The sequence below is a fragment of the Pyrgilauda ruficollis genome, unplaced genomic scaffold (genome assembly GCF_017590135.1).
Source record: "Pyrgilauda ruficollis isolate IOZ18807 unplaced genomic scaffold, ASM1759013v1 scaffold203, whole genome shotgun sequence".
NCBI classification, from domain to species: domain Eukaryota; kingdom Metazoa; phylum Chordata; class Aves; order Passeriformes; family Passeridae; genus Pyrgilauda; species Pyrgilauda ruficollis.
Genome location: NW_024519541.1, coordinates 392,141 through 418,714, shown reverse-complemented (window position 1 = coordinate 418,714; position 26,574 = coordinate 392,141). Strand labels below are relative to the sequence as shown.

Here is a 26,574-nt window from a genome sequence, read left to right as displayed (position 1 = left end):
CCCCTGACTGCAGCCTCCTGTCAGAGAGCTGTGGAGAGCGAGAAGGGCCAGAGCTACTGCCTGAGAAAGGCAGATGTCTATAAATAAGGTACCTCAGATGTAGAACCCAAAAAGGAAAGAGGAAAGTGTGCAAATTGTGCTCTGTGAGCCAAAAGAAAATATATGGCTTAAGCTTGGGTTGTATGTGCTACAATTAACACTGTAGTTATCTGAATATTTTCCTCCCATAGCAAGAACCTAAATTTTCCCTTTTATCCCAGAATTAGCAGAAACAAGAAAAATACAGACTCTTCAGGAGCTGGTTTGCAGCTCAGTCCCCTAGGAGAGGAAGGGAGAGGGTGAGACACCCCTGACATTCAGCAGAGGAATCCCAGTTATGCCTCCTCTTTGCCAAGTCCAAATCTGTCTCCTGTGAGAATGCTGCTGGACTGGTAATTTTCAGCATCAAGGAATCTGTGCTCAGCAAGGCACTGGCTCCCAAATGGAGGTGTCTGGGGTCTGATTTCTGGGGTCACAGGGAAAGGAAAGGTCTCCTCCACCAGCCCCTGAGGCACAAAGAGAACTTTTCCTCTAAAGCCATTTCTGCTTCACATTTGCCCTAATCAAAGAAAAGGGACTCACACCCTTATTGGCCTGTGGAAGAAATCTCTGAGGCAGGTGCAGAATTCTCAAAACAGCTGTGGTGGGGTCATGGCTCCCCTTGCAAGGAACTATGTGTTAGAATTTTTCTGGGCAACTTTGGCTCCTCAGCCTAGAGATCCCACAATATGCAAACATTAAGGGGCTGCTAACCAGCTCAGGTCCATGTACAGAGTATATTCCCTACAGCTGCAGGATCCTACAGCTGTGTTATAAACAAACCCAAAGAAGGTTTCCTACCTGTCCTACGGCAACTCCAAAGCCTGGCAGAGAGCTCTGTGTGCCAGTGACTGACTCCTGGCTTTGTGTTCCCTGTGGCACCCTGCAGGGTCCAGAACTGGCACAGCTGGTGTGAGGCACCTTCGTTTAATGGGATGGGGCACTGCAGAACTGCTGTGAAATGAAGGAATAAAGATGTATTCTGTGACATTACAGATTAATTTCTCCTTGTAGGATCTGAGTAAATTGAAAGTAATGTTCTTTGAAGCTTCTCTAACTCAGTCTTACAACCTGCTGTTGAGGGGTGCATTAAAGCAAATGCTGTATCACAAAACCACTGACAGTGTGGTATCTCAGCTGCTTCTGCCTACCCTTGTGTTTGCAAAACTTCATTAGTATGTTTTTGCAGTAAATAAGTGAGAAAGGGATCACAAAAGGGCTCAGACGTTGCTCCTAGATGCTTCTGCGTAGAGTGTTCGCTAGCAGCCTGCCTCCTGTTCGGGCTGGAACAACCTGACTTAGCAGGAAACTGTCAGAAATCCCACTGCCTTCCTATTCCTCTGAGATCAACAAGTGCTTGGGGCAAAGCTAACGTCCCTTGAGGATCTGGATTATTTGGCCTTTGCACATTGTATAGCTCCTAATGCCACACATCCTCAAATGTACCTGGGAGCTGTGAAAGCCAGAAAGGGCTGCACTTCCAGCCCAAGCTACAGACAGCACAGCAGAGACCCCGGCTCAGGGTGCCCAGAGCAGCTGTGGCTGCCCCTGGATCCCTGGAAGTGCCCAGGGCCAGGCTGGATGGGGCTTGGAGCAGCCTGGGGCAGTGGGAGGTGTCCCTGCCCATGGCAGGGGTGGCACTGGATGATCTCTGCCTTCCCACTCAAACCAGTCTGTGATTCTGTGACATCCACCCTTCAGCTGCTGAGGACCAGCTGCACCTCAGTGTGAGGAAGGCACTGCTCCCTCTGAGGCTGTGTAACCTGTGTTTGCTACTGAAACGTGCCTTTCTGCTGGCATTCCCTGCTTCCAGAGGAGGAGCCGTACACACAACCGGTATTTCTAGTATTTTTTCAGGTTGCCAGACAGACAGTTGTCTGTTTGCACTTTACAATCGTGGCATTTGGGCCCAATTCCTCCAAGAAATAGTCAGGGGTGCAATTTTTTTTCCCTTCTCAACCTTCACAAATTCTCCAGCATCCCATCTCCCTGCCTGTGCCCTCCCTCCCCTGTCATTTCTCTCAGCACTTGGAGAGCCCTGATCATGAGAGGGGAATCCTGGATAGAGAGGGCGATGGTCTGGTCAGGATCCAGGGTCTGCTCCTGGGAAGAAGAACCTTTTGTCACAGACCTGAGTCTCCACACCCACACTCCAAATTATTTTCCTCAAGACTTAGTGGCCTGGCATAACCTTTTGGATCATGATTCCCTTTTAAAGGAGTTACAGGATAACCCTTTCCCCCTTCCTTCTTGCTTTCCTTCTTCCTTTTCTTTACTTTCCCCTTTCCTTCTTCTTCCTCAATCATATAAAAAACCCAGTTTGCTAAGCCATTTCCCATGTTTATTTCTCCTGTGGGATGCAGTTCCTGATGTCGAAGGTGCTCCTGCTCCCTGCTCCTGCTCTGTGTTCATGCACAATGCTGGAGAATGTGGCGCTGCAGGTGGGCAGGTGCTGGTGCTGGTCCAGGACCATCCTTCAGCTGTCCACAGCTCTCCAAACACAGATAAAAGGGCCGCCTAGTTTGAAGCATGTGCAGTCTAAGTAATGTGAGAGCCAGAAATACTCAGGAGACTGATACTCAGTGAGGGAAAAGGAGATCCTCCTTCAGAATGCGAAAGAAAAGCAACAGATACGCATCACTAGACAGGGGTGGGTAGATATTTTCATGTGTAAGAGCAAAGTGGGAGACAGTGAGAAGATGAACCTAGGGAGAGGATGCTGCTGTTCTGTAATGCTGTGGGTGTGAAGGCAGGAATGGCAGCAGAGCACAGCCACTGCCTCAGATGGAGTGGAAGAGACAGCGCTGAAAGCATCGCTGCCTCTGGAATACGTTCTGGGCTCAGAACAAAGTTGCTAGGAAACTTTTATATTAAAAGGCATTCATCTTTAAACCCTGGGAACATAGTAATAGCTTCTCCTCTGCTAGGGAAGCTCTTTTAATGTCAGTCCTGACATTACTGAGACAAGTAATATGTGAGAGAGAAAAAAATACCTTGAATTATCTCGAGCAAAGATTAAAATCTAACATTATTTTTAGATAGCTTGCAGGGTTTAACTGAGGTTTAGTCATTCTGGTCTGACTAGCAAGACACTGATGAAACAGAATCATACAGCTGTAGAATACCCCGAGCTGGAAGGGACCCACAAGGATCATCCAGGCCTGCATTTTTTTCACTCTTTCTTTTTTGTTTGGGGCTGTTTTGTTGAGGGGTTTTTTTCTCTAAGTTTTTCCTTCCTTTCCTCCCTGGCTGGTGGTACTGGAATCCCAAAAGTCTCAGACAGATGTGCATACCAGCCAGCAGCCTGAGATGCCTCATGGCTGCATTGGTGGCTTCATTCTTCCTGTTACCACACTCATCACGCCAGGGAACTGCACAGTACTTGCTGCTTTTATTGTCCCAGTGTGCTCTCTCCCTCTATGCTCTGGGCACACCAAATCATATCTGGCTTATTTCTCACGTCAAATTCACAATTTACAACATGTTATATGACATGTATTGGTCCCCTTAAAAATAAACAAAGGGTAAAAGATCCCCCCAAACCACTACTGATAAGAGTACTGTGAGTAGTTGTAGTGGAGTTTTATTATTACTCTCACTATGGGACCTGTCCCAGGGTGTTGGCACCTTTCCCATGATTCTTATTATGTTCAGCCTCTATCTTTGCTCTGGGGGAGGTCTGCAATTCTGAATGATTCACTGAGAGGGAGAACACCCTGCTAGGGTTGACATTAAGTATGTTAAGTGATTCTAAAAGTAACATCTTTGGAGTTCTGTGCAATGAAGATTGTTGGGAGTTTTGGGTTTTTTTTCCTGGATGAAAATGATGGCCTTTATCACATCAGCTGATAGACCAGGAAAAAGCAGACATGTTTTTGAACTCGACCAAATTCTAACTTAAGACTTGTATAATAACACCAGAGTGGAATTGGCAACCAGCAGCTTTGCACGAAAAACATTTACTACATGTTTGTCAAAATTACCTGTAACATGCAGGTGTTCTTAATATGAGGTTTTGAAGAGAGAAGATCACTGAAATATTTGGCAGCAGAGCAAAGTAGAAAAATATGCACTCTATTGACAAGGAACTTGTTATTTCTGTTCATATTTATTTGTAATATTTATCGAATGGTCTACATTTTAAAGGACATGGTGTGTTTACAGCTCAAAATACAGACACACATGGAGCTGGACTTTATGGTCCTTATGGCTCCCTTTTAGCTCAGGATATTCCACGGTTCCATGGTAACCCATGGGATGGATGAGTAGACCTGTACTGCAGGATCACAAGTTGAATAGTGGATAATAATCATATTGCAGAGAATCTCTCCCTCAGTGCTCTACTCACCTGCCACGTACAAGTCAGAGAACACAGCTAGCTGCAGACTGAAGTATGGCAGCATTGAGAGAGATCAGTTCCTCTGAAACCATTCTAATGCTTCAACGTTATGGCAACACCTTCTCTCTTATGCCACTTGGTGGAGCTTGGTGATTTTGGCTCTCACATACATAATTTTGTAAACTTACTCTTCAATTACACAACCAGTTGTCACTTTGTCTTGAAAATGGGCCAAATCCCTGCCCAGAAAGTAAACTATAAATTCTAATGAGCAAGGTGCTGGTGCCTAGCTGCTAATGACTTTGGTAATCATCTCTTCTTCTCAAAAGCAATAAAATATATAGTATGCTAATTTCAAGGAAAAAGTTAAAATATGGCCTAGGACCTTTGAATGTATGGTATATAGGATGAGAGATAGGTAGAATTATGTCATGTTTGATAATTTTTCAGATTAAAAATCATGTTTTAATTTCCCTTGCAGGTTTTTGGGATGTATTTGGGTGAGAGACCTCACATTCTTTTGAATGCATGTTTTTACTCAACAAGAACATGCACAGTGTGCAGACAATTAAACTAGGAAATTATTATATCACATGCTGATCCTGCCTTCATTTTAATCAATGGCCAGTGAGTGCAATTAAACCAGAACTGGGACCTTAGCTCAGACATAGATCTTGTGTTTAGAGCCTACCTGGAAACTCAGGACATTACACCAATTTCACTCTGTTGTCATCTAAACAACCTGTTGTTAAGTATATATTAGTTGCTCTGCGACTTTTAGTTTTGTATTTTTGTTCAACACTTATTCTAAATTATCAGACAAATACTACTGTCCAATGAATGATATCTGATGTTTTGAAAATACTGAATTTTAACATCTGAACCTGCACTCCAGACCTTGGTGTTTGGTACACAAAGTGAGATATGTTGCTTTTATTTTTGGAGGTATGTTGTAACTGAGAGGTCTCAAAGGCTCTTCCTAAACCCTCCTCATGCAGGATGCCAACTATCTTGGCAGAGTCCCGAGATCAAGGGTTCACGTGCAGCCTTTTGCTGTGGTCAGGGAGAAGACGGAAAAAGAGCAAAGGACTCAGTCCTGGAATCTATTGTTGTGGCCTGAGGTAGGATCTTAAATGGATTTTCTGGCTTCCTCTTGGGAACTGGAAACAGTAATTGTCGCTTCTTTATACCGTGGTATTTCTCAATTTCTTCTTTGTTGTATTTGGACTGACAGATGAGAAGGAAATTTTGACATAGCAATGTGCCATACATATTCATCAAATACTGAAAACTGGTAATATATCAATGTTCTTCTGGAGTATTATTCTACAAGGCATAAGAGTAAGAGTGAAATTCTATTAGGACCTCTAAAAACAATTCAGAGGTAGCTGTGACTCTGCAACCCACGCACCAGTGGCTCTCCACTGATTCTTATTACAAGAAAAAAAGCCACACATGTAATTCTGCCCAAAAGGGTGATACAACTTAAATTGTAGCCTGGAGAAAATGAGGCTCATGGGGAGGCCTTTTCACTCTCAGCACCTCCTCGACAGGAGGGTGTAGCCAGATGGGGGTTTCTTATCTCCCAACTAACAAGTGACAGAACAAGAAGAAACAGCTTCAAGTTGCCCTGGGGTGAGGTTTAGATTGGGTAGTAGGGAAAATTTCTTCACTGAAAGAGTTGTCCAGCTCTGGCACAGGCTGCCCAGGGTGATGGCAGAGTCACCATTAATATCTGTTAAGGGATTTAACAGATGTTAATGATGCATGGGTTAACAGATGTTAACGATTCTTGGGTTACTGGTGAATAAGGCGGTACTGGATTAATGGTTGGACTTGATGACCTTAGAGGGCTTTCCCAACCTCACTGAATCTATGGCTTTTTCAGATGTTTGCAGAGGATCCAGCAGAGAGAAGAGCAACATTATACTAAGCAACTGCATAAAACTGCAGGAGATGACGTAAGGCCACCTCTCCTGTGTAGCCCACACTCCATGTCTGAGCACTGAGTCCATGGATAGACCTATTTATCCTGAATGTACTGCCTGCTTTCCAATGATTCCAGCGGAGCAGTTAGCACTGGCTAAAAGGCCTGGTCATGTATCTCAGATGTCATGTATCTCAGTCACCTCCAAAAGGTTCCTTGTCCTTGTTGTGACCCCTAAACAGGCTTGGAGCTCTGTGTGTCCCTGTGGTGACTCCCCTCAGGAAGCCAATGGTGTTTGCTGCTTACTTAAAAGCCCTTAAAAATGAAGTGTCAGTGTGCTAAACAGGAGGTTTCTCATGAGGAGGGTGGAGGCTGAAGGCTGTTTGGAGCACAGGCGTTGACTCCACAGGTCTTGCATTGCCATCTGTGTGTGACACAGTTTCTGTATTCCTTAAGTGGTTAACCTTTGTAAATATTGTTTTAACTTCTGGGTAATGCCATGGTAGAGGTGCTTGTGACTTTTGGGCGTTCCTCACAGTGATGTGTTCAGAGTCACCCGAACCAGTCAGGCACATGGGTGCAATCCTCACAGCACAGCACCTGTTCAGACTCGTTTGTGACATGAGCCCGTCACTAAATGCACATTGCATGGAGGGAGGATTTTGTGCTGAGATTTTGTGCTCTCACTACTTCTTCAGTTCATGGAAAATCCAGGATCAAAGAGCTCAGTATAACCAGCAGCAAGCAGTGTTGCATGGAGACGAGATCAGCACATGTTCTTATTGAAGCTAGAAGTACTTATGCCCCATCTTTTATGTTAGGAGGAATAATGGCACTGTCATTATGTCTTAAATCTGCATACTTTGCAACACAATGTGTTTGTTGATAAAATACAGCTTCATGCTAAAAATAAAAAGTAAAGGTATTCACTTGCTCAACTTAAATATTTAACATTTTGGAAAGTCCTAACTGTGCTACTAAATGTCACGTTCAACTCCTTGATTTGATCTATTTTGCTCTGTTCCTTGTTTTGATCTAATTCTTGCATTGCTCTTTCCATCTATTTTGTTTTCATTATAAAGGTACCTGAGGGATCATAGCAGGAAATGGCACAAGAGGTGAAAGAGGTTTTCAAAAAACCCAGTCTGCTCTTTGAACTCTTGCAATCCCTGTGGCCACGCAGGAGCATTTGGAAATTAATTGGGTCGTTCATTTGGGCTTATGGCAGGCTGAAAGCCATTGTTTTCTGGCAAAGAAAAGCAGATAAATAATTAAGTACAAACTTTGGAATTACGCAGTAATTTTAAAAGAACTATTCATCATTGGTCATATTTGGTGTGGGAAAGATGACAGGCTGCCTGTCTGAAAAATAAACCTCACTTTCATAGAGTGGTGTGGAGAGATAATGCTTGATGTAAATCATAGAATTGTAAAATAACTGTGTTTTTTGCTGACTAAGCTGCCCTTCAGGGAGGCCTGGGCACAGCTGCCTCCTGGACTGGGGAGCAGCAATCACACCTCATAAATCCATACAGCAATGAAGATACTGCCCATTAACTTCTGTGCAGCACCATTAAGCTTGTTTATTTAAGAAACCAGAGAGGTAATGTGGTGGCATATTATTATGCCTATTAAAATCTGTAGGAATTAAAAACATGTAACATTTTTTCTGTCTAAGCATGTTAGAATGATGTGTAGTACCAGTGTCACACTGCAGGATAAAGAAAGATAAATGGAGCCCAGCCCCTCCTGAGGAGGGTGGCACACACCTTCCCACTGCTCACTCCCTGCCCTTGCCTGGCTGCCTGACCTGCAAGGTGAGTTTGTCAACAGCATCCATCATTCTGACATAAAGAGATGCTTGTTTACAGCTTTGTGATCAGTTTGTATTAACTCAATGACTATCATAGAATCAGAGTCATTAAGGTTGGAAAAGACCTTTAACATCGAGTCCAACCATTAACTTGATTAACTGATACTTAGGAAGAAGTTCTTTACTATAAAGGTGGGCAGGCCCTGGCACAGGTTTCCCAGAGAAGCTGTGGCTGCTCCTGGATCCCTGGTAATGTCCAAGGCCAGACTGGATCGGGCTTGGAGCAGCCTGGGACAGTGGAAGGTGTCCTTGCCCATGGCAGGGGATGAAACGGGATGACCTTGAATCCTTCTAGGATTCTATGATACTTGGACCACTGTATCTATAGTATCTATAAACAAATTATTAGAACAGAACACAGATGACCTAGCGGAGAATATATTGTGAAGCTGGGTTTTTAAACGGTCATTATTGTTCTTTCAAAGAAAAAACAATTACTACATAACACTACATTAGGGCCCACAGCACATGTGCAGGTATAAGAGCATGCCCTGGGTGCAACTGAAAGTAGCTCTCCAAAGGTGTTTGACCTGATTTCAATCTGGTAATAAATTATATAAAAAACTGAGTCAATTGAAAACTGGAGGCCAGTACAGAGGTTTCCATGGTCTCCTGCAAGCATTTATTTTAAACAAATAAAAAATTTCTCAGTATCTGAGAACCTGAAAGTCAAGCTGGTGGAACATGACTGAACTTCCTCACTTAAAACTAGCAAACACGGAAGGAAAATAAGGGCTGTTATTAAGTGATAATGGTTCTTTTTCTCCCTTTAAACTAACACTAGCCATTAACTGGGACAAGTTGTCCTGCTCTGTGTCAGTGAGTGACTGACTGTTCCTGCCAGAAGTGAGGCGAGTCAAAGACAGACCTGTGGTAATCTGCTTGTCAAGTGGAAATGCCCATCTGTGCTCTGGGGTGACATGTGTCTCACTCAGCGCCGTGCATGGAGAGAGAACTTCACCCAGGGGATGAGCATCTTGGCTTTCACTCCTGCAAGGAGCAGTTCTCCAAGTCAAAGGTTTGATTACGGTCACAGTCTGAGGCAGCACCTTCGCTGCCTGTTAGTTGAAACGTGCTGTAATTTTCAATGCCATCTGCATACCAGTTAGCTCTGAAGGGTGAAGCTGCTTCTAGCTTGCTCTGATGATGGTTGATGATCCAACATTCAGGAAAACTGCAACTGTTCATCTTTTTCCATGCCCTTTGGTAACAAAACACACTGATGTAGCAAGCTGTGTGGGTAGAACAACATCCTTGTGTCTGTGTGTCTGCTGGCTTGCACAGGCTGAAACAGGTGAGCAGGAAAATCAATAACAGGCTTCTGTCTTGGGTAAACTGAGGAAAGTAGAGGCAACCCCATAAAACCCCGTCACAAGATGGAGAAGGTTGGATGGGACCACAGTGGGTCACCTGGTGCTCCTGCTCAAACAGAGTTACTCAGAGCACAGGATTGTGTCCACAGACAGAGAGGGAGACTCTGCACCCTCTCTGTGTAGCCTGTTCCACTGCGAGGTCCCCTGCCCAGGACAGACGTTCTCCCGTATAGAAAGGGAGCTTGTAGGTGATGTTCCCAGTGCTGAGGGCTTTGGGTAGATGGCAGAAACAAAGAGTGCACCAGTCTGTACTCTGGGTGTCTTTCCAGTCCACCACATACGCCTGCTGAGCATTCCTCACCCATCAGGCATGAGTCTGGGACAGGGGGCTGGCTTTGGACTGCTTGAGCACAGGGCATGGCAGAACAGGGCACTGGATCCCTCCGAAGCTGTGTGTCCATTGTGGTCATTGACACTTGGGAAGGCTGGAATGACAGCTCCTGATGGCTGAGGAAAAGTTCTCTGTCTGGTGGGTGGCATCCCTCTGCTGGGATTGGCCATTGTTTGCTGCCATGGAGTGCTGGATCAGGCTGGGGCCAGTCCCAGAGCTGCCCACGCTGTGCCACGCCGCTCTGCAGGTGTGGCACTGCCCAAGTGGGGTGTGGACCCCAGTCCCATGGTGCCCCGTCCTCTCACACTTCTGCCCAGCTCACTCACCTGGGGATGTGGAGCAGGCAGAGGGCAGCATGGAAAAGGTCAAACAGCTATCTGGGAAGAAGCATTTTCTTTCCATTTTAGAATATTAAAGATCATCATGTAACAGACTCAGAGCACTTGATAGTGGATCACAATTAAGTTTGTGACATGCAAATTATTGCCAAGTCTTCAGTAGACAAATGGACACAGAAAGAGCCCTAGGCACCATGTGGCACTGGACAGTACAAAAATTCAGCTGTGAGAACAGGTCTTCTTTCATCTGTGGAGCCCTGGGAAGCTGTCAGGGGACACTGGTGCAGCATGGCAGTGCTCATGTATCCTCTTGAGGCAGGGTGGGATGTTCCCTACACCTGAGGGTGTACAGATTCTTTCTTTCTTCCGGCAAGGCCTGGTAGACAGGGAAATCCAGTCTCCTTTCCCCCTGCCCCTTCCCATATTTTTCTTGCTTGTGGGTTTGTGGTTGATATTTGGTCAGCTCTAGAATATTCCCATTTTATCCTGTCCACCTGCAGAGTGAAATGCTGCCAGCTACATTTAGCCCTCTCATTACCCTGAATCTTATTCCTTTTATACATGACGGTGGGAATTTCTGTTGCTCTGAAGAGAGTTTTAGGTCAATTGATGAAATAAGTAGGAGAAAGTGTCAGAGCTCTTCACCTTCTCTTCTTTTCTCCTGGTAACTGCAGACTGCTCTCTGTGTACCAAACCTCCATGTGCAGAGCATACAGGACTAATATTTGGGAATTCAGGTTTCTATACAGCACACAAATCCGTGTTTCATGCCACAATTGGAAGTCCTAGAAATATCACTGATATTTGAACACTTCAAAAAGCAAACCACTGAAAGATCAAATGTATCCTTGAGGCTGAATTATTAGTGAAGTAAAAGTGGTTTGTAAAAATAAAACACCAGTGATTCTAATGACAATAACTATCCAGTTTCTTATTTTAAAGGTGTTTTTTAAAAATCATTCTTAACTGAAAATTAATTAATCAAAAGAAGAACTAATTATGGTTGCCTGACAATCAACTTCATTTCCCTCAGAAATCTAAGGGAATAATTACTTGGTAAACCTTCTCTTTTTATTCTTCTTTATTTACTTAAATTTTAATTACAAAAACATATGGTATGTTTGTATGAACCTAATACTTGAGAAAGCAGCTTGGCAGTAGTGGCAACCAGAGTCCTTTTGTGAATTTACAGAGCAGAAATGTCACAGCTGTTACAGGGCACAGCCTTTGGCAAAGCCAGTGTCCCACATCTCTGACCTCACCTAAGGATGGATTACAGAAGCTGGGGTTGGAAGAAATCTTAAGGCCCATCTCATTCCTAACCCTGCTATGGGCAGGGACACCTTCCATTATCCCAGGATGCTCCAAGCCCCATCCAAAGTAGCCTTGGACATTTTCAGGGATGGCGCAGCCACAGCTTCTCTTGGAATCTTGGAAACCTCTTCCAGGACCTCCCCACCCTCACAGCCAATAATTCCTTCCCCATATCCCATTTAACCCTGCCCTCTGGCAGTGGGAAGCCATTCTCTTTTGTCCTGACCTTCTAGGCTGTTGCCCAAAATCCCTCTCCAGCTCTCCTGGAGCCCTTCTTCTCCAGGTGAACACCCCCAGCTCTTCCAGCCTGCCTCCAGAGCAAAGGGGCTCCAGCCCTCCAATTATTCTTGCAGCCTTCTCTGTACCAGCTCCAACAGGTTGATATTCTTCTTGTGCTGAGGCCCCCAGAACTGGAGGTAGTGCTCCAGTTGGGTTCTTCAAAGCAGAGATGGGTGTCGAGATCAAAGTTTCCCTCTATCTAGGCTAATTTGAAGTGTTGTTCACAGTGAGTGATGGGGTTAATATCCATAGAGTGATTATTGAACTGCCTGGAATAAAGAAAAAAAAACCAAAAAAAGATAACCCAGGGTTGTGAGGCTTGTCATGTGTTGTGACCTGCCACGCAGTACATGGGTGGGCTGTGTGGTGTTTGCAGTGGCCACACGAGTCGGTCCCCGGTCACATTTTGCATTTGAGGAATGCTGAAAGACACTGTGTGCCAAGAGTATCCAGTTCCCTTCAAGTCACCTTCCCTTTGCAACCGTGACAATCGGCTGCTTGGCACAGCCACCTCCTGGATCCAGAAATCAGATGGAATTGAGGCCCGCGCCCTGCACCCATCCCACACCTGCGCGGGCGCTGAGTGCTCGGGGAGATGCTCTGGAGGAGATGTCTGGGAGAGATGCTCTCGGGGGACGCTCTGGGAGGGATGCTGTGGAGGGCAGGCTCTCGGTGGATGCTCTCGGCGGGATGCTCTGGAGGGGAGACGCTCGGGGGATGCCTGTCGGGAGGATGCCGTGGGAGGACGCTCTCGGGGGATGCTCCCTGGGGATGCTCTCGGGGCCGTGAGGGAACCTGCCGAGGGGCGGACGTTTCTAGACGCGGAGCGAGGCGGCGGTGGGGCGCGGGACACTCCCATTGTCTGCGGCGGGGCCGGGCGGGGCGGGGGAACCGGGGGCCGAGGGGCGGCCGCCCACCCTCTGCAGCCTCATTGGCGGCCGCCGAGCGCCGATGTCCTAAATGGGCGCTGCCCGGGAGCGCTGCCATTGACAAAAAAAGCGGCGGCGGACGGGGGCGCGGCGGGGCTGCCGCAGGGTGCCCGCGGGCAGGGGCGCGGAGCGGGAGGCGGAGCCGCCCCTCCTCCGCCGCCCGCCTTCCCCCGCGCATGGCGCTGAGCGCGGCAGCCCCCGGCTCCGCACGTAAGTAACGGCCCCGCCGCGCCTTTGTGCGCGGGCCCGCCGCAGGTGAGGGGCTGCACCGGTCGTCTGGCGCTCTCGGCCGCGCCCCTGCCGGGCACCGGGCACAGGGGGGAGCCCGGTCAGAGCGGCCGCGGCCCGGCCCGGGGGCCCGGCTCGTCGGAGCCCCGGCTCGTCGGAGCCCCGGGGCCGGGGGAGGTGCCCTGGGGCCGGGCCGGGCCGTGGCGGCGCCTCAGGGCTGCGCTCTGCCCCGCGCAGGTGGCGGCGCGAGCGCGGCTCGCGGTGACTCCCCCGGGCCGGGGCGGCGGCGGGCGCTGAGCCCTCGGCCCGGATGGAAAGTGGGGGTGATGCCAGAGCGGCACTTCTGCGGGGCGGCAGAGGCGGCGGCCGTGGCGGGGTTCCAGCGGCTGCCGAGCCCGGCGCTCCCCCGGCCGCGGAGACCGGCGTGAACATGGATGGGCCCGGCGGCGGGGGGAGCGGGGCAGCCGCAGACACGGACGCTGCTGCAGCGCCGGCAGCCCCTGGGGCCCCCACCCCGCCGCCTCGCGGCCCCGGCTCCAGGGACCCCAAGCTGGTCCATCAGCGGTTCCTGCGGAGGAGCGTGGTGGACTCGGACCAGGAGGAGCCCGCCTTCGACCTGCCCGAGGCGGAGCACCAGCGGAGAATCATCCTGCTCCCCAAAACCAGGAGGATAATCGCGGAGCGGGCGAAGGCGGGGCAGGGGGCGGCGGAGGCGGCGGGCCGGGAGGCCGAGTGCTCCGGGGAGCCGCGGGCAGCGCCGGCCGCGGGCAGCACCGCGGGCGCCGAGGAGCCGAAGGAGCCAGGCAAGGATGCGGAGCGGAGAGAGACGCAGGATGCTGCCAAGGACCAGGGCAAGGCTAAGAAAGAGGAGCCGGAGGAGGAAGCTGATATGAAAGCGGTTGCCACCTCGCCCGATGGCAGGTTCCTAAAGTTTGATATTGAACTCGGGCGGGGATCCTTCAAAACGGTCTACAAGGGTCTGGACACGGAGACGTGGGTGGAAGTCGCGTGGTGTGAACTGCAGGTAAGCCTAGCTGATCCTCCTGTGCTTTTTTTTCTGCCTTATAAGCCGGGAGCTAAAGGCACCGTGCTGGTGTCATTCAGAGCAGCTCAGCCCTGAGCATCCTTTATGGTCACCATCGCTTAGAATCCAGTGTCTAACTATAGCGCAATATCCCCATTGGCTCCGGATCCACCACCTTATTATGTACACTCCTTCCACGCTTAACCCCCTCGGCCCGGCGCCGCTGCCCGCGCAGGGCCCGCCTGGTGCGGCGAAGGTCACGCGTGGCTCCCGCCGCGTGGGAAAGGGCGGAGCGGGGATGCTGGGCCTGGCCCCAGCCCTTTCTCGGGGCAGCAGCTCCCGGTTAAAATGACACCGACAGCCAGTGATTTGAGTGCGTTTGCAGAGGAAAATTTCCTTTTGTGTTACGGCTTCATGAAGGCTGCTTCCCCCGACCTTCCCTCTCCCCTGCCATGAAATTGTCGCTGTCCTGGTGAATCAAACCTCCTAATATGCCCCGGTGCTTGCCCTTTTTTAGGTACCATGTTTGCAGTACTTTGGTTAGGTTAAAGACTTATCTATCCAAATAGCTTTGAAAAGGCGGATTTTTACATTCAAGTTCTAGATCTTCAGAATGAAGTAGTATCATCCAGCAATATCTAAAGAGAACGAAGGTTTAGATGCTGTCTTTTGCTGTTGCCCTGTTCTTGGTGGGTTTTGTAGCCCTTGGTAAAAATCACAGTAGTACACGCCTAATTTTTTTTTTTTTTTTTGCTTATAGTGAAGCTCATAGTGCCTATTATCTCACTTTTGTTGGTATCCATTGGAGTGAAACCTATCTAGGAGAAAAACGTAACACAGAATTAATACTGTTTTATTTTCAGCCTGAGTTACTCTGCAACTTAGGTGAAAGGAGGTTAACTCTTCATTATAATTTGGGATCTTTAGAATTCCATTGGAAAGCTGAGCTTTATGGCTTACTAGAGTATTTGAAACTGACATGGAAATAACGTGTTATTGTATGTCTGAGCTCTTGGTTAGTTGTTTATATTTTAATGTTGGCCCAGTCTGTTTGTAAATTACTCCTGGCTGCCTGGGATAGCTGGGGATGGATGTACAGCCACATCTTTATTCTCTGATGATTTCATTACACAACATAATCATAATTTACTGCAGCAGTGCTCTCGTAATAAGAATTATGGGGAACACTTCTCAGTCTTCATAGTCGTGCATTCCCCGGCTTTTATCAGGCAGGGCTGCAGAATGGGAGACACAGCAGCGAGGCAAGGTTTCGAGGGCTGGTGGTGAGGGGCTGAACCCCTCCCTCCTTCAGCCCGGGGGTCTTGGTGGCTTTGTGGGGAGAGGGGGGTCTGGGAGATTGTTAAGGGGATTTAAAAGAGAGCTGCTGCAGGAAAGCCTGGGGGCAGGCCTGGGTTCTTGTCTGGCTTTGCTGGGAGCTGAATCCGGAGTGTGTAAGGCTTCTACTTCAGCAGCCTGAAATCCACCAGGGATGGTGGCCGGGGTGCTGCTGGAGGGCAGGCTGGAAGAGGCTGATGCTGCTCCTGTCAGTCCATGCAGCCCAGGCCAGCCCCATTGCTGCAGAGCATAGCACAGACCCAGAATTCAGCATGATGCCACGTTTTCTCAGAGTGCTCTAGCAGCAGGATTGATATAAATGGATTTTCTAAGTATTTTCTGTAATGGAGCAGCTTTGACGACCAAAACCTGCCAAATGTATCGGTGAACACTGCTTGGAAGTGCTAGTCTGGATCATGTACACCTAAGGAAGAGACTGGGAAGGGAAAACTGCAGTATGAAAGCTTTCTTACCTGGTGAACGGCCTTCATATTCTTAATTACCCTTGTTTAGGAATTCTTGTACTGACTGTGTGTGAAAAAATCTGTATAATGCTCAAATTCCCATTAGTTTTCACTATATGTGCTTCAGCCCAAATCAGATCTTACTGCTAGATATTTTCAATTTGATACAGGATTTGCTTTAGGCTTCTAATTGTGGAAAGAAAAATTATTTGGCTGCTTTAGAGAAATTGGTGTGAATCCGTTGGAGGCAGGGCCTGCTGGGTCTCCTTAAACTGTACTGTGTGCAGTTTTGAGTGACGCCGGAGGTAATGTGAGATGGGATGTGACTTTGGAAGCCAGTACTTTGGTCTGGATTGGGAAAGCCTCATTGAATGACAAAAGCCTTTAACGGCTACAGGATTAAAGCCTGTGCCTCTGGACTGGATTTGCATGGAGGAGGCAATGGGAGAAGGTGCGAATGGCTGTGTTGTTTCTTTGACTTGTAGAATACTCTCAGTTCAGCTGGGGAATTTTAGGGAAAACATTCAGAGGGTGCTGTCGAGTAAATCACTTTATTCATGGCTGCTTTAATTTATTTTTTTTTAATTGTGAGCTGTGTCAGTTAGATCTGCCCTGATATGTGTTTCTCTGCACAAATTTGAAGTTCCCTATAGGTAGCAGGAGACTGAGTGGAAGCCATCATATCACCATGCTGTTGGAGACAAAATGCCTCCCTCTGCAGCCTCACACCATCAGAACCCAGGCCAGAGCCTTTTTGTGGAAAAATTGCTGCAGGCTGTAGTATTTTTCTTGTGGAGATGCACTTGCGCTTGTTCCGCTTGGAGCGGGGAAATGAAAGTGGACAGCATTGAGGTTCCGTGCAGGCATTAATCCTGTCCTGGCTCAGCGGTTTTTGAGCCCACTTGTGCTGTTGCCTGTGTGTCTTTGTCCATCTGTACAAAGGCCTTGCGAGCCATTCTTGTTCAGTGGCTTTATTTCATTGAAAACACGGCTTTAGGGTTCAGAACTGAAGCCATAGCTCTGATTAGGGCGGGACCCGAGCGCTAACCAAGTGATCTGGGCTTTAGACCTGTCTGAAGAGGTGAGAGCTGTATAGTTGAATTCTAGCTAGAAAATAAGGCTATTGTTCCTTTATGAAGCTAAAGTGCTAGAGCAGGATTAGTGTGCCCTTGCAGTTTTGGAAGGGTTTGCATTCCTAAGTTTTCAGCAGCTATAATTAATATTAATTGATGGCCTACAGTCGCTGTGTGGTGAGGCTTTGGCATAACAGTTGCACTCCTGAGTAGGGCTGGGTCATGAATAAGGAATACAGGCTTTGCCACTCCCCTGCTTGCAGGCCAAATATTCTGTTTAGTTAGATGAATGGTTTCAAAATGCCCATCATGTTTCCCTTTGGGAATGTATAGGGACTCTGCAGAGAGTCAGACCTGATATTGTGAAATGCAGAAGCCTCATTGTACTTTATGGTTCTTGCTTGGACTGTGAATACCACCATTGTATTTAATTTTTTTTTTTTTTGTGTTGAGAAATGGGGAAAGGTTGGGCTGTCTTGTCCTGCTGTTGCAGGAAGGTGCGAGATGCCTGATGATCACAGTCTTATGCCCCTGTATCAAAATTCCGGCTTTTTTTTTTCCTGAAAAGGGTAGTAACTCCAGAATTTCAAGTAGTGTGGTAGTTTGGCTTTTGTTAGTGACCTTGCTGGCTGGCAGCATTCATCTGATGTCGAAATAGTAGCAGGTTACTATCTGTGCTGGTAATTTATTGGCCAGATAGACTTTGTAGTGTAAATGAACAGAATAATTTAGAAAACCTGGGAGAAGAAACGAGACGGAGATTATACCTGAAAGCTTGAGTCTGGTATTGCTGTCTGCTCACACTAAGTGAACTTCAAGACCAATTTTGTCTGTTTCCAGTTAATTCTTGTGAGTGTGACTTCTGTTTAAATTGAAATAATTGGTTTAGCTGTGCTCTGTGGTGTCAGTATGAAAATGTGTGCCTGTATCTCTGGTGTTTGTTAGCAGAGCTGTTGCCCTGGCATGGAGAAACAGGGCAGGGAAATGGTAGTGAACTATTAATAGACTGCTTCTCAAATTCAGTAAATGAAATAGAGCTGGGTCAGGCTTCACATTCTGCTTGTGGATCACACAAGACTCCTTTCTTTTGCTTTGAGCACATTGTGGCTCAAGGTTGGTTGTGTGCTCTTAATTCTGGTGAAACTCTTAATGGTAAATATGTGGGTCCAGCTGCCATAAGAGTAAACAACTTCAAATCAGAGCTGGGTGTAAAGGTTATTTCTGGTCCCTTTGGTCATCTCATAGCCACAGCTGATGGGGGGTGGAAAAAGTTGGTGTTGCAAGCTGTCACTGTGGTGATCCTTGCAATTGATAGGCAGTCTGACATGAGCGATGCAGTCTGACATGAGTGACGTTTACACTGGTGATGTTTTGTGGCTAGGGTGTAACAGAGGTTTGAGAGTTCAGAGGCAATGGTAATGATGTGCTAAAAGATGCTGGCTGCTGGAGTTAATGCATTTTGGTAGTCTGAACGATTAGAGATGCTGCAGAGGTTTGAAAGAGTGTCTCCTGGAAGGTAGAAGACCCACTGTAAGGGTTGGATGTGAAAGCATTGTTGAGGAGGGAGGCTCCTGCCTCAGGAGCCTGCTGCAGTGGTGCGTGTGGGTTCAGTCAGAATTAAGAAGTTTGGTTTTTGGATTTGCCACGATGTGGCTGTCGACAGTCAGCAGCAGGACACTCACCTGTGTGTGCATTAAGCTCTGGACTGGATCTGCTGGCCAGAAGACATAAATATGAGCTAAGTGCTGATGCGTGATGCCTGGGCAGGCTGTAGCTGTAAGGCAAGGGCAGCCAAAGGTGTGTCACACAAGATGTGTGACACTTGGCACTCCTGCTGGGAGAGACATCTCTGTTCTGCTGCAACAGGAGGGGCTTGCAGATAGCAGTTGGATAATATCCACAAGGGTCATGTGGAAGCAGAACTTCATGTTTAAGTGTGTATATATGAGGTTGTGTTTGGAAATGTATCTTTTCCCTCAAGTGACACTTGTGGACAGTATGGGTGCTATCCCAGTGTTGATTCTGATGTGTCTGGAACTGAGGTTGGCCAAGAAGGGCAGCAGAGGATTTTCCTTGTGGTGTTGATAAGTCAAGTAGAAACAACCTTCAGACCACTACCTTGCTATTCCTGTGTAGCTCTGGAAGGAGGGAGCAGCTCCCTGATCGTGCTGCCCTCCTGCCTCCTGGTAAGCAGAGGTCAGCTGTCCTACAGGAGGGGTCACAGCCACCTTCTCCAGCACTGCCTGGCTGTAGCTGCTTCTGTCTGGACTCTGCATCAGTACAAGAGTACTTGTGCATCCTTCTAAACCCAGTTTCTACATAAAGCACAAAATAGAGCCCCTTTTGTGTGTGACTGGTCCCTTGCTCCGGAATGGACTGATCTTTAAACCATAAGCAACTTCCTCTATCCCTGATCAAAATTTCATTGTCCTCCAAAGGAATCAGGTCCACATCTCATTCTGACATTATGCTTATCCCAAACAGTGTGCTTATTGGAAATTTTGTCCATTCAGAATTAGCTGCATAGCTTCCGAGAGATTCTTTTCACATGCAAATGCCCGTACCTTGTAAAAGGCACTGGGAGTTTGGGACATGGAGTGGATCACAAGTCCTGCTTGTTCTCCCTGTCCCCTGCCGTCACCCATCACCTGTGAATACAAGTTGTGAATGCAAATTGTGACACATCACTGAACACCTCTAAGCCTTAGGAAGAATCTTATTTCCCAGCTGGTTTTCTGTAACAATTGGTGAACCTAGATTGAGTTTCAAATCAGCTGGTAAAAAATGTGCACTGAAAACTTTCTGGAGTGACTCTTCCATGATATGCAGATAGTGGGGGGTGGTGATGTCCCTTCTCAATCCCTTAAAGAAATATAAGTAAACTCGTACCTGTACCCATCTTGAATTGTATTTTATGGGGGATGCTCCATCTTGGTCTTGAATGGTCTTACCTGTGCTTTCAGTTCATCATAATCTCCAAAATGCTTTTTAAAAAAAATTACACCCACTGGAAAATTATTTTACTGTATAGTGTTAATACATGGTTAAATGTGTAGTTGGAGTGATGGGCAAAATGAATGCCCATGTTCTGGGAATGTCCATCTTGTTTGAACTGTCAAGGAAGGAGTAACTGAAGACCTAATACCATCTGTTCTTCAGTTTGCTGCAGAGGGCTATAAATCACTTATTCATGAACTCTGAGGAAAACTGAGAGGAGAAGGCAGGGCCAAGTAACACTGTGGGGGATTCTAACTTGGCCATGTTATGTGAATTCAATCTGATCTTCATTCTTGACCTTCTTAAAGGAAGCTTAAATGTTCTTAGAATGGTATTTGATCCTGTGATGTGTCTCAGCACCACCTTACTAAGGTTAATTTGAGTTTTAGATATTGGTTAGATTAATATTTTTTGTAAAAAAATGAAAACCTAAAAGGAAATTAGCTTTTTCTTTTTTTTTTGTGGTGTTTTTTGGGGGGGGGGGGGGGGGGGGGGGGAGGCTGTACAGTAGCTGGTTGCTAAAGCTATTAATTAATATCTTTTTCGGATTCTGGAAGTCCTGGTATAGTTCATCTCTCTCTATTTTAAAGGCCTTTTGTTTCACAGAATTCAGAGAATTTGAGTGTAAACCTGTGTGGATGATGGCTGCCTTATTGTTTGTTTGGGGATTTCTTGTTTATTTATGTAGTTTTGGGGAACTGTCAAGTATCTTCCATTAACTTTTTTCAAAGCATGAATCTCTAAACTGTGATTAAGAACTGAGCATGGTAATGTGATATTCTGTATTCCTGAATTAACCGGGCTTGTCCAAAGACAGTGTTAGTGTATCTCGCACACTTAAACTGCCCAAAACTCAGACTAAACAGATGGAGGAAGGGTTTTTTTCTTTAGCTGAATAATAAAATTTGTTCTATATTCTATAAAATAAGGTTTTATTAAAAAGAACAGATGACAGTTGGACACCTCATGTATTGAGAACTGACTATTGATTTTACAGAAGCAGGATTTGATTTTAGCCACACAAATACTATCTGGACCAGGCACTGCCTCTGTCTGCTTCCAAAATGGATGTTCCTTTCTCTCACTAGTGCATGCTCAAAGGATTAAAGTTGTGGTATTTATTCCAGATTTTTATACAATAAGCAGCTTTTTCACATTGCCTTTCCTGATGCTGGACTGCTTCAGTTAGAGGAGCATTTCAGGTGCCCCGTTGTGCTAGCCAGTGCTGGTGCAGCTGTGGTGCTTGACTGGGCAGAATCAATCCTACTGTTCAAACAGAATACTTGGGAACGTGGGGGGGAATCACAAAGTTTCCAGTGGATGTAGCTCTTTGCTGCTGGCCTGTGCAGTGCTCTGCTGAAACACTGGAATCAGTTTTACAAGAGACAGATATTATCAAAATAGGTTTGTTTTGTTCTGGGCTTTGCTGATTAATTAAGGAAAACAGGCATGGTTATGTGCATCTGAATTTGTTTTGTTTCTCTTTCGTATCAGTGTGTGTTTGCAGAGTTGTAGTAGATAATAAAGCAAGTGTTGCACTAATGAAATGGACTTGCTTTTATCTCACTTATAACACTTATATTGCTAAGAATGGCAGAACCTTCTGTTTTCAAAGCATGAATTTGCAGGAATTTTGCCCCTCACTCTTTCCTTAGCTGCCAGGGTAGTAGTTTAAGGCAGTTTGGTAAAGGCTCCAGTGAGCCTTGCACACGTGAGGGGAGCTGGGAATGATCTCCCCTCTTGGTGTGAGTTCTTTAGTCTAAGTTTGGCCATTGTGGGAGAGGAGATGGGCAGTACCTCTTCCAGGTGTCATGTCAGAGGAGTGTAGGTGCCATCACTGAGCTCTGTCTCTGTGTGATGGGTGTGCAGTTTGAGGCATGGCTGAAGAGTTAATTTCTGGGTCCCAGCTGTGGTCACACATGGCGGGGCACATCCCAAGGCTGAAGCCATTTGGGGCGTGTGCTGGAGGCTGCAGATGTTGCAGGCACCTTACCTTGAGAAAAGGCACAGAGCCCTCGGTGTGCTGGCAGCTGAGGACTGGCTGTCAGAGCCCCAGGTGCCTTCAGCAGAGTTCATTTGGACCCAGGTCAATTTTATACATTATTTTTACAGTCTCATGTTAAATTAAGCCGACTGGATAGATTCCCACGTGATACAAGATGCTGCTGTGGAGGCACGCTGTGGCTTCCTCTAGGCTGTAGACAACTGAACCCTCTCTGAGCAAGAGGATTTCAAAGTGCAGAAAGAAGAAACTTGTAGCAAATAACTGGTTGGGAGAGGGAAGTGAAATGTCTTTTTAACTTGCTGGAATAAATGATAATTTTTATGTTTAGGACTTGACAACTTGAATTTCTGTCCTCACTCACGAGTACTCTGCCAGAACCCTTGCACCTGCCATGCAGTAGGTACACAACATCCCCACAGGGGCTGCTAACAGGGTAGGCTTTGATGAGAGGCTGACATCCCTGTATCTGTTCACTTGGATGAATCTATAATAACAAGTTTTTAACTAGTAAAGCTTGAAAACTATTAGAGCAATTCTTTCTCTAAGTAACACTAAAGCATTGAAAACAGCTTCATTTACTGAAGTGTGGATATAGTTTTTTTAGCATGTATATATATAAACCATGTTTTTTGTTGGAGGGAAGGAGATAACAAGCTCAGGCTTATGCACCTGTGAGCTTCAAAGAATGTTTGCTGCATGGCTGTGTTTTGAGGCTTTTCAGTGTGAAATGAGACACTTGGTATAATGAAGCCTGGGTATTCAAAAGCAACTGCCACAAGGAGGGGACTGGGGATTTGATTTTAGCTACACAAATACTATGCAGACTTTTTTTCCTTTTATTTGTCATGTTGCTGAATAACAGCCCCATTTATAACAAACACTGCTGGGGTTGTAGCCATGTTGGGAGGGAATCGCTCAGCATGGAGCTGCTGATGGAGAGTGCCTGGAATGGGAAGGTCTGTGCCTGGGGCAGTTGGCTTTATCTAAGCAGGACACCACAAAAAATACATACTTTACAAACTTGGGCCCTGAAAATTAAATCCAGTGTTGCTGCTGAACCCCATATTCTCTGGGTGTGATAGGTGTGACTGATGCAGGTCTGGCTTTGTTACAGGTGAGGGAAGGGTTACAGGGTGCTTTATCAGCCCCTTCCTGCCTGCCTTTGACATTTTTAGAATCACAGAAGGGTTTGGGTTATAAAGGAACTTAAAGACCATCTCATTTCAGTCCCCTGCCGTGGGCTTGGACAGTTTCCACTACACCAAGTTGTCCCAAGCTCCATCCAACCTGGCCTTGAACATGTCCAAGGATGGGGTATCCACTGCTTCTCTGAGCAACCTGTGTCAGTGCCTCGTCACCCTCACTGCTTTGTTAGGAAGGCTTTATTAGTAAAATGGGTGCTACCTCACAAAAACTTTCCAATAGACTTTTAATAAGCAGTTTAAATTACTTTTTTCTTTCTCGTTCCTTCTTTTTCCAGTCTTCTGCCAGCCCTCTAAAAGTTAAAAGGACACGGTTCTGCTCTTAATACCTTCTACGCTGCCACAGGGTATATACACTTATCCTTTTTTCACATTCCTTATTTTTCTTTAGAGGGTCATCTTAACAATTGCATGAAATTATCTCCTGTGATTAATCTGATGAGATGCTATTTCACCTGAGAGCCTCCCAGTTGTTCAGGGTGTTTCCTTGGGTACTGCTTTGTGCAGCCTTGGGACCATCAGTCAGTGACAGCTGGGACAGCATCTGGTGTCTCTGAACATCCTGATGAACCTGGGAGAGAAATCAGGATTTTCAGAGAAACAAAGGAAAATCGGGTGTCACCTAGTGAGATAAGATGCAAAGGCAATTTATAACCTCTTGTGCAATAATTGTTTCTGATTCTTACCAGTTACTAACAGTTGTTATCTTTTTGCCTGCCTTGTTGATGCTTTGATACTGTAGTTCTGCTCCTGCAAGTACAGTCCACATGCTGGAAGTGCTTTTTTTAAAAACAAGCTTCCATAAAGCTTATATGTTGAGCATTTTTGTAGGCTTTATCCTGTTTGCAGTATCTCAGAGTTTTAGAATTGAAATTGTAATTTATGATTTCTGTTAGAGAAAGAAAAAAAAAGTCATTAAAACGTTTCCAGAAAGTTAATTTTTGAGTGCAAAAAGAGATAACAGTATGTTTTGTGAACTGTGACCTTTGTGCCTTGAAAGATGTATAGGGTATATTTCCTAATGGATTTCTGACAGCAGGGTAACTTGAAATTCTCTGGCAGTGGGGTCCTTGGTGTCTAATAGGATGTGAACTCCCCATGTGGCTGCTTCAACAGTTTGGCTATTTCTGATAGTGCTCTTATCAAGTTTACCGAAAATTGAGAAGTGCTTTGTTTCCATGTGTTGCTACCCTGATTTACTCACTAATTGTGTTGTGGAGAAGCAAAGACTGAAAATCAACCTTTGAATGTGTTTTTGACAACCACTAGAAATAACAAGAATGGATGACTATTTTACTCTTACAATCACACAGTAGTTTGTTTTAGAAGTGGCCTTAAAGCCCATCCCGTGCCACCCCTGCCATGGCAGGGACACCTTCCACTGTCCCAGGCTGCTCCAAGCCCCATCCAGCCTGGCCTTGGGCACTGCCAGGGATCCAGGGGCAGCCACAGCTGCTCTGGGCACCCTGTGCCAGGGCTTGCCCACCCTCACAGGGAACAATTTGTCCCGTAGAAGAATTCTTGCTCTTCATAAGTTTAAGTTGACGCAAGATAACAAACTCCCAGTAGTTTTGTATGTATTTTTCTTGGAGGACACATCCTTCACTAAGCTATAATCTGTGACACAGCAAAGTGTTTCATTGTGTGACTGAAAGAAATGGATGGACTGGTTTAACTGGAAGATCTTACATATGCTGGAATGTTAATTAGTCTTAGAGGTCTAAGACAGATGAATAATTAGTCATAAAAGCCTGTTCACCTGTTTTTAAGGTGTTCAGTTAAAAAAAAAAAAAGTGTTAAGAAAGAAACCTACTGTTTCTAAGGTGCTCCTGTACTGAAGTTTTAACCCCCCTGAGGCAGGGTTTATGCATGTTTCTATAAGCATTCTGTCTAGTCTGTTCTTTAAGGATGCGACATATTTTGAAATATGGTAACATTCTCAGAGCAGAAGCTTTATTCTTAGGTTGCCCAAAATCCCATGTAAATTTACCTGCTTTAAAAATAACTGCAAGCACTGATCGTGCTGGGATGGTCTTAAGAATCTGGCATGATCAAAGTGAACATGCAATTTTTTTTAATTGATGGGAGGCATGAAAAGCCACAGTGTAGCTATGTAGAGTATGCAGCAGTGTGTAAACCTGGACTGGGGCTGTGATCCCCACAGGGGAAATGGCAGTGCAGAATCAGTATGTTTGCAAATACGTGTCTTTCTATAACATAGATAGAGTTGGTGGTTCCGGGGCTTGACTCCTCCTTAACCTTAGATACGGAGGTGAAAATACAGGCTCAAATGCTTCCTCTGCTTTTCAGAGAATATTCTGGTAATTCTGCCTTTCTTTATGAAGCTGATTTAAGGAACATTGTAGCTGCTGTCTGGCTGCATTTTTTAGTGTTACACCTTGTTTAATAGCTGATGTGGGATAAATCTGAGAACAAGACTGCAAGTGGAGGTGGAATCCCTAAAGAGGTGGCTGTGGAGTGATTTGACTTGATTTTGGTTGCTTCAGTCTTACTGTTGAATTGCTGTTTTCTTCCATATTCTTTGCCCTTTGTATTCTTGTGCTTTGCTTAAGGCTTGTCCCTAAGAAGTATGTGAGCATTACTTTAAAAGGCCACACACGTGTGTGCAATAATTACCATAATAAAGTGTTTGGACAGGTGACATAAATACAAGAATCTAAATTTGTCAGTGTCCTCCTAAATTTAAGAATTAGTAAATGAGATTATGGCAATGAGTATTATTCTTTGTTAAAAGGTGTTTTGAAGCATATGGGCTTTGAAAATGAATTGCAGTACATGGCATTCATAATGGAATAGGTAATGTGCTTCTGGTAGGTTGAATGATTTTAAAAAAAAAAACCCAAATCTTCTTTAGCTTGTCAGTTCTCAGGTGCTTTCTTTTAAAAGTGCCTGGAGTCATTTAGGTGGACTGTGAACTGGTTAGGTAGTTCTGCCTGAGGCTTTTACAAACATCTGGAAGTGTCTTTACTCTGCAACTGATGAATCAGCTCTCCCTTGAGTGCTGAGTGTGAGGCTGTGCTGATATTCACTGTCATACTCTAAGGTGCTAGAAGGTTAAAAAATTTGGGGTTCAAAATGAAATTGCAACTCCAGTGAAGGCTGTGCTAAAATTTTTTTTCATTGCAGTCAATAAATTTTCCATGACAGTTATTATTTTGAAAGCTTCTGGAAACCAAGCTTTAAAATATTTAAGTGAATCACTTCATGACTCAAAAGTTTTTTTCCCATCTTGAAAATATCTGGGCTTTTGTATGGGATGGTAATCCATGTCTAGATCCTGATGTTTTATTGTTATCACTTTTGTGATATTGAAACCATTGACTTTCATGAAAATCAGCTGAATCTGATGGCAAGACTAATCCAGCCTCCTGCTGCAAAAAGCCCTTTGCTGAATACCTCTGAGCATCCTCTTCTGAGAGATCTAGAATTTAACTACAGCTACCT

At 45.8% G+C, this 26,574-nt stretch overlaps 1 protein-coding gene across 9 annotated transcripts in view; it reads left to right on the top strand.

The window, feature by feature from the left end:
• The first annotated feature begins 12,922 nt into the window (after window positions 1-12,922).
• The window catches only part of WNK2 (WNK lysine deficient protein kinase 2), a 94,874-nt gene continuing 81,222 nt past the window's right edge, over window positions 12,923-26,574 (top strand). For all 9 annotated transcript variants that reach the window (XM_041467218.1, XM_041467215.1, XM_041467210.1 and 6 more), the window contains exon 1: window positions 12,923-14,033. In XM_041467218.1, coding sequence (XP_041323152.1) covers window positions 13,320-14,033 — 714 coding nt within the window. In that variant the 5' untranslated portion in view covers window positions 12,923-13,319. The remainder of the gene's footprint in view (window positions 14,034-26,574) is intronic.